The sequence below is a fragment of the Nothoprocta perdicaria genome, unplaced genomic scaffold, assembly GCF_003342845.1.
Source record: "Nothoprocta perdicaria isolate Ctin4 unplaced genomic scaffold, notPer1 scaffold_37, whole genome shotgun sequence".
In the NCBI taxonomy this organism is placed as follows: Eukaryota; Metazoa; Chordata; class Aves; order Tinamiformes; family Tinamidae; genus Nothoprocta; species Nothoprocta perdicaria.
In genome coordinates, this window is record NW_020455610.1 from 4,521,003 (window position 1) to 4,528,907 (window position 7,905).

Below are 7,905 nucleotides of genomic sequence, written 5' to 3' on the forward strand. Positions count from 1 at the left end.
CAAATAGGCTGAGCATCAGATTGCAGATTAAAAATTAAGGAGTAAAAAGAAGTAATGTTTGCTGAATGCTCTGGTTTTCAACTTTTAGTGAGTTCTTAATTTATTAGTTATAACTTGTTTTTGCTGGAGAGGATTCAGAGAAGGCTGTGAGATTTCTCTAAACGTCAGCTTAAAAATGCAACTATTTCTTAAATGCCAACTTAAAATATATATAAATATAATTCAGCTTTAAGACCTCTAAGCTTGGAGAGACATGCTCAGAACAGGAAATGATAGTTTGTTAATAAAGAAAGGTAAATCATTCTCTAGACTTCCGGTGGGAAACTTGGCAGCAAAAGGATTTTGACCTCAGTGGAAGGTAACTGCCACAAATGACAAATCAAGCAACTTTCTTCTTACAAGTGAGGCAAATGTTTGACATAMGGCTGGACTGCATTCAGATCCATCATTCCCTGTGGCATGTTCTTCTACTTTTAACAAATAATCCTGCAAGCTTTTTGCACTGGCCATATTCATTTTCTTTTTCTTTGCTTTCTTTATTTCTTTCCCCCTCCTCTGAACATTAGAGCTGTGTAAGCCTAACATTTTTTTGTGAATGATTACTTATTTCCCATTTAAAGCACCAAAGCTCATCACTTAGAGAACGGGTCATGCTTTCAGTGCCTATTAGTCCTAGTCGGGAATGGATTAATGGATTTTCTTATGCTCATTTTCTTTTTCTGTTGTAGGAAGAACATACATAACATCTGTGTAAGGGAAACAAAATTCCTGCGTTACTTGCAGGTAAATGAGTAAAAAAAAAAAATCACTTGAACTTTTTATTATTGTTATCCAATTGATCATGTTAGTCTCAGTAAGACTACATTAGTTTAATATTTGCAACTAAAAGTACTGATTTTTCCAATTCAGAACAATAAATGGAGGAAAAAATGACAAGCAGCCCGGTTTAATTTCAAACGTTAATATATTTTCTATTTTATAGTGAACATATGCATCGTTCACCCCTTATTTGCAGCAACTATGACGTCCTCATAAAAAGGGGTGACATTTGTAAGATGCCTCTTAAAATAAATATTTCTTTTTATAAAATAATAAAACTTCAAATAAATATTCTTTACACTAAACAATATGTTGAAAAAATTAGAAAATAAAGGCTGAATTTTACTGTAACTGTACAATATACATGAAGTCCAAAGGGAAATCAGTCTTGTAATATAAGGTTTCCGTAAGACAAAATACAATCTAAAAACATACTGATTGATTCACATTCTTCCGAATGTACAACATATTAGTATAATATTTTGTGATTGTGCCATGCTTTATGGCACCACTTTTTTTTTTTCACAGTTGAAAATATTATTGTATATACAAAAATATAGCACATTATCTCTGGCAGAAAACAATGAAAAAGGGAGTCGGTTGCTAATTTACAAATTTTGCAAGTACTATTCACAAACAATGGAGTTGCCTAGGAGTGTCTGTGTTGCTTTAGCTTATGCAATATGTGGGTCACAATGTGCTGCATCCCGTTTTCTTTTTTTTTTCTTTCTTTTTTTTTTTCCCCCGCATCCCATTAGCTGGATCCTAACAAGCATTATCAGTTAAGATGGCACACGCACGGAGAAGCATTTCACTGCAAAAGGCAAAGTATATCCCCAACCCTTCTACTACAGTGCCAAGACCATAGCTGCTTAGTTGGTTGCATACATATGTTAAAAAAGAACCCTTATTACTTTAATGCTTCCGATTAGTGATGCTATGTTGGCTTTTCAAAGTTCCTGGGGGGGACACTGGGACCTTTGCAGCACACCGTGTTCGAGTGCTTGCAGCGGCACCCGGGCCTATTCACCCGGTCGTAACAGCCCTGGCACAACTTAAGGCAACCCTTGGCTGGCAGGTAACACCACAAGCAAGGCAGGAAGAGGGACACGACGCCCATGGCGGACCACCTGGTGCAGCAGTGGGACTGGCTGCAGGAGCAGGGGTTGTCCGCGCAGTTGTCCTCGTCGTCGTTGGAGCAGTGGTAGAAGAGRCCCTTGACGCAGCACACGCAAGTCCCGTAGTCCACCACGTTCTGGGCCGAGCACAGGCACTGCTTGTCGCAGATCCAACATGACGGCAGGGTCCTCGGGTACGTGCACTCCTTGCACTTACATTTCCCACAGTCTTCGCACCGGTAGGCGTGAGCTCCCAGGTCTTCCTTGCTCTGCGGCTTCAGCTCGCTCACCTTGAGCTCCGACTTGGGCTGCATCCGGATTATCCCGTCGGCAAGCGGGCCCGAAGACGACCCTAGGAGTCTCTGTTCAGAGGAATTACTGCTCGTACTGGTCCTTGTGCTGCTCCGCGAGCCTGTGCTGACCGTGCTGATGGAGCGGGACAGGGGTGCGCGAGGAGAAGCGTGCGCTTGCGTGTGCTGGACCCGGCCGAGGTGGCGATGCTCGGGCAAGCCATGGGGCCTTTCACTCTTGTGCTGGGTGGCTAGACGAGGAGCAGACTTGGCCGCTGGCCGCGGAGCCACCGTCGGTCCCTCCGTGTACTCATTTGTGTTCCGGATGGCCCTGATCTGGTCCAGAGACAAGACGTGAACCTGCTGCGCCAGGACATCCCTCAGGTCGGGCTCCCCGTGCGGCCTCCCCGGGTCACGGCGAGCCTGTAGCAAGGGCTGCGAGCCGCTGCCATTCTGAGCTCTCGCCTCCATCGGTGCCCCGAAGCGTGATCACTCCGGCAGGCTTAGCACACATCTGAAATCCTGCAGCAACAGAGACAAGATTCACCATCATGGCACAYGAGTGTGTTCCCCAAAGGGTCTTCCCCAGCATCGGGCATGTTAATGTAACACATCAAGCCATTAAAAATCGGGGGCACATCCCAGGCAACCACTCAGCTAAATATGCCTCACTTGACCTCTTTTGGCGAAAGCATTTCCTAATTTTCAGAAGAGAGTAAAGAGATTCTCCTTTGGTTCCACACATTTTGACTTGCGCCTCTAGAAAATCTAGGTATTACAATACTCACTAATACCCACTAAGCCTCCCCTAGCCATCCTGTGGCTAGACCATGGCCTTTAACATGACTAAACTTCAGCCACTTAAAGTGACTCTTCCTTTCACATGACACTACTAAAATATATTTTACACTACGAAAAAAAAAAAAAAAAAAGCTTACAAGTATTTAGCAAGTGTAATGTGACCTGCTGATGACAGACATAATTCTCCAATTTTGTTTAAAACTGGATAATATTTTTGTAGGCTTGTCTCTTTACACATTAAACTTTACATGATGTAAATAGGAAATTTTAGTTTAATACCAATGGTCCCAAGAAAAACACTAAATAGCAATAAAATGTTTGAGGTCAGACATTAAATTAGTTAGTGCTACCAAAAACTTCAACAGCACAAGTAAAAATATCTCCCTCCAATATTTTAGTGTGTGTCATACTTGTGTACACCACTCTAATTGTTATTTTAAGGCTTGATACTACAAAAGCAATTCCACCACTTTTTTTTTTTTTTTTTTTTTTTTTTTTTTAGCATGTAAAAAAATCCATAGATTACTTTTCAAGTTACAAATATGACGTGAGTGGTTTGTGGAACAGAGGCATGCATAATACAATCAAACAATGCTAGCATCTGAAAAGAATATTTGGTTATGAATATTACTTTAAGAGTATTAACTACAAAGGAGAAACACAGACTTAAGAATTTAAATGCAAAGCCAGTACAACACCTAGGAGATAAGAGCTTTGTGTATTATAACTAACTTTCAAATTAAAATATGCAAAGTTGCAAGGACTGACCTCTAGTCAAATTAGTTAATATTGGTTTTGCCTTTATCATATTTTAAAGCAGATCCAAAATCCAATTACCTACACAAAAATCCAAAACAACATTTTGCAATTAAAACCCAGGCAGGAACCAAGCTTTTTATAAGGACCACACAATGTCTTCAATTATACCTAGAAAGAGCACCATAGTGTTACTCTGTACACATCAGTTACCAACAATAATACTATACCACAGTATAATAAAATGTAGCCAAACAGTTTAACAATGTCTATCTCAAGGCACTGTCTTTATACTAACAGCAGTAGAAAACATTTAACCTTTTAACTCCTGGCTGCCTCCCCTCAAGTGCTTTTCCTTTCCAAAAAGAAAGAAAGAATAAGAGAGAATGAAAATAATATTTTCAATTACAAAAAAAAAAAAAAAAGAGAACAGTTAAGAAGTACAGTTAATTAGCATAAGAATTTAACTGCATCCATCCACATATTTGTTTCAAGGCATTAAGCTTCAGGCTTCTGCACCTGGATTGTTCAGGTTGCCTTCCACACTAACAAAACAGCAAATCTGATTCAACATAAACAGTGCTCTATAACACACACAAATGACGTCAATTTAGGATTTATTTATACNAAAAAAAAAAAAAAAAAAAAAAGGTGCTAATTTATCTTGAGGAGTCTTTAAAAAATAAAAAAGAAAAGAAAAAAAAAAGTAAAACTTTTGCTATATAACAAGAGTTTTAATTAGGAACCCAAGTAGCCGTGTCTTCATCCATAACTCTCAAGACTGAAGAAAACACAAAACAAAACGCTTTGCCCCCATCCTCGGGAGGAAGCAGCAACGCTCTCTGCCTTCCTCCACCTTCTCCTCCTCCTCCAAGCCTCGACTTTGGCCCCCCCAGAGCCGGCCGAGAAGGGAGGCCGAAGCCCCCTTGGTGTCCCCGGGAAGGCGGAGGCTGCCCCCGAGCTGCGCGTCCCGCGGGCCGGGCGCCCTCAGCAGCGCGGCCCCGCGCAGGCTGCGCGCAGCAGGTGGGACGAGTGCGCGGGGCGCGCAGCGGGCCGGGACACCCCAGCGCCGCGCGGTGGGAGGGGGCTGCTGCCCGCCTGCCTTATCGGGCAAGTCAAAGCCGCGCTTCCTCCCGGSTCCTCTTCCTCTCCGCCCTCCAGCCCCCGAGAGATGCTGAGGGAGCTTCCCCTGCCCGGATGCAGAACGACCTGCGGAGCGCAGGGGGCTGCGCCTCCAGGACAGCTGCGTGAAGGGCACTTTGCCCCCCGGCCCGTCTAGCCCTAAGCACCATTCAAAGGCAGCCGCAGGAAGGGCTGCTCTGATTTTTTTTTTTTTCTCTCCACTTTGCCCCCACACWTCAGCCCGGTCTCCACCAGGGCTCTGCAGCCCGAGCCTGAGGCCAAAATTCCCTTCTCAGTCCTCAGCAAGATCCGCTAACAGGACGAGATGCAAAACCCGGCGCAGGTTTATTTGCAAACATACACGGCCCGAAAGCTCCCAGGGGAAAGTAGGGCTTTCCCCACTCCGATCCCTGCTCTCCCACTCCCACTCTCCAGGCACCAGGAGCGAGGAGCAGCAGCCTAGGGCTTTTGGTGTGAGCATGATAACGCGCTCCCCCACTTCAGGAGCCAAAGTCCACTCTGGCAGCGCTCAAGTGCCCTGCTGGCTAACTCCTGCTAGCTGGGATGGGCAAAGAGGGGAGCGGGGGCCACCTCGCACCTTCTGCAAAAGATAAAATTAAAAAAAAAAAAAAGGGGGGGGGGGGGGGGTGAAGTTTAAATGCAAGGGGCTCCTGGCGCGTTGTGGGACCCCCCCTCACTGGCTGCCAGGAGGGGCCATGAATTTCTGGTTTGCACCAGGAGCACCCCCCCCGCCCCCATCCCCACCGCACACACACCAGCCACCTCCTCCGCCTTCCAAGTGCTTTGAAACCCCCATTAAGGGCCGAGTGTGTGATCAGACTATGGATTAGGGCAAAAGGGACTTTACCGTCGGGGTGGGGCCAGCTGACACACAAATAGGTCGCTGGAAACCCCGGCACTATTATTATTATTATTTTCTGAAGGGGAAGGTGGGGAGCTGCGAAAAAGCAAACCGACCGGAAGAAAAAATAAAATAAATGCAAATTAAAAAAAAAAAAAAAAAAAAGTCAGGCTTCCCTCCTTCCTCTTCAAAGATGCAGAGTGGAAGAACTTTCCCCGTCTTATGGATCGCATTAACTTCACTGCACAAGAAACGCACGCACGCACGTATGTGTGTGTGTGTATATGTATATACGTATATTTATACCAGACGTGAACTCACTTCCGAATCGCACGGATCTCCCGACGCCACCGCGGCCGGGCGTAAATCACCCCTTCAGGCGCCGCTCGCTCGCCCTCCCCCAGGCCGGGCGCCAGGGCAGCCCCCCCTGGGGCTCGTATCCTGCCCCCCGCCGGGGCTCGCAGCCYTCGGGGCCTCCCCGTGCGATCGGCCGGGCAGGAACCGGCGGGAACCTGCGCAGCCCCCGCGCACCGCGGCGCAGCGCGCAGAGCCTCCCCCCAAACACCCACCCAAACCACCAGCGAGGGGGGTTAGGGGGAAACGGCTACGAAATCCCACCTCCAACTCCGCTCTGGGAAAGGAAGGAGAGCAGGGAGAGAGGGGGAACCTGTGCGAGTGGAAAAGGGATCGGCCTCAAACATTTCCACGAGTTTTCTCGCAGCAGGCGAGGGAAGGCGGGGGGGGGGGTGACTGAAAAGCTTGTTTTGCAAAGAAGGAAAAGGCTCTCACCGTGATCGCGGCGCTGCACCAAACCCCTCTCGCTCTTGTATTTTCTTCTTCCTGCGGTTTGCAAATAAATCCAGCCCTAAAGCCAAAAAAAAAAAAAAAAAAAAAAAAAAAAAAAAAGCTTTTCCAAACTCTGCTTTAGTCCAACTTGCAAATCAGAGAGCAAGAACGATCACCCTTTAAAAAAAAATTAAGAAGTCCAGAGCAAAGTTAGATCCCTCACTCCTGATCGATTATAAATAGTTGCGTGTGTGTATTATAATAATAAAAACACTTCTCCGGATCAGGGTGAGTTTCCCTTGCTCCCAAAAAAGAAATCGCTCTCCCTCTCTCGCACTCACACTTTTTTTTTTTTCTCAATGAACAGAAGGCCGAATCGCCAACACCAAGTCACTTTTTTGTTGTTGTTGTTGCTGCTGCTGTTGCAAACGATCGAGAGCGAGGGGAAGGGGGCAGAAGCCAAAGAAAACAAAATAATAAAAAAAGTGGAGCTAAAATGAAATCCCGGAGCTTTTCTTCCAGCGAGCTCGTCCGGCGCAAGCCGAGCAGCGTGTGCAGCGCAGCCGTCCCGCGGAGCTGCGAGCGCCTCTCCCCGCTCGCCGCGGCTCCCTCGCTCCCTCTGCGAGCGCGTGCGAGTTGCAGGCGGCTCTGCGGTTTGCGCTCGGGGAGGCGGGGGGGCTGTTTTGGGAGCGCAGCGGATTTGTGGTGGTGGTTGTTGTTGTGTGTTTGGAGGAGGCGGAGGAGGAGGAGGAGGAAGGTTTGCGATGGGAGCTGGAGGGGCTCGGCGCTTTTCTGCTCGCTCGCTCGCTCTCCCTCCCTCTCTCTCTCTTTTCCTTTCCGGAGGAGGCAGGGTGATCTCTCGGCAAAAGCAGCAGTAAATGGCGTCATGTGGATCTGAGGAGGAACAGAGCAGTTGTTGTCCCAGAGGATATATCGCATCCGGTCCCAGCTCATTGGCTCTGCGGGGCTACATTCACTGGCGCTCCCAGCGCCAAGGCAGCGCCGCGAGCCGCGGGGCGCATCCAGGAGGGAAGCGCAGCGCAGCGCCGCTCCGCGCCCCTCCGCGCCCGCCCCCGTCCCCCCGCCCCTCGCTGCAGACTTTTTTTTATTCTTATTATTTTAAAATATATTTTTATTATTTTTTAAAATATTTTKGGGGCAGGCGGCTCCTGCGTGCGCGGTCGCATGGCCTTTAGGGCCGCTTTTGTGTTGCCGTGTGTACGCGGAGGCGCGCAGCGCTGCGCGGAGTGCGCCGCGGGAGGGGGGCAGGCGACCATCCGCTCCCCCCCACCCCCGATCCTCCCTGTCCGCCCGCACCGCTTTATGCTTTTTAAACATAGTGGAGCAAAAG

General features: G+C 47.6%; 1 protein-coding gene across 1 annotated transcript; it reads right to left on the bottom strand.

Moving 5' to 3' along the window:
* Positions 1–945: 945 nt before the first annotated feature.
* SPRY2 (sprouty RTK signaling antagonist 2) lies at positions 946–6,644 on the bottom strand. The gene is made up of 2 exons (XM_026044532.1): positions 6,558–6,644; positions 946–2,749 (listed from the first exon to the last, which is right to left on the bottom strand). Exon 2 carries the CDS (start codon positions 2,696–2,698, stop codon positions 1,757–1,759), a length of 942 nt encoding a protein of 313 aa, XP_025900317.1. The 5' UTR covers positions 2,699–2,749; positions 6,558–6,644; the 3' UTR covers positions 946–1,756.
* Between the last annotated feature and the right edge of the window lie 1,261 nt (positions 6,645–7,905).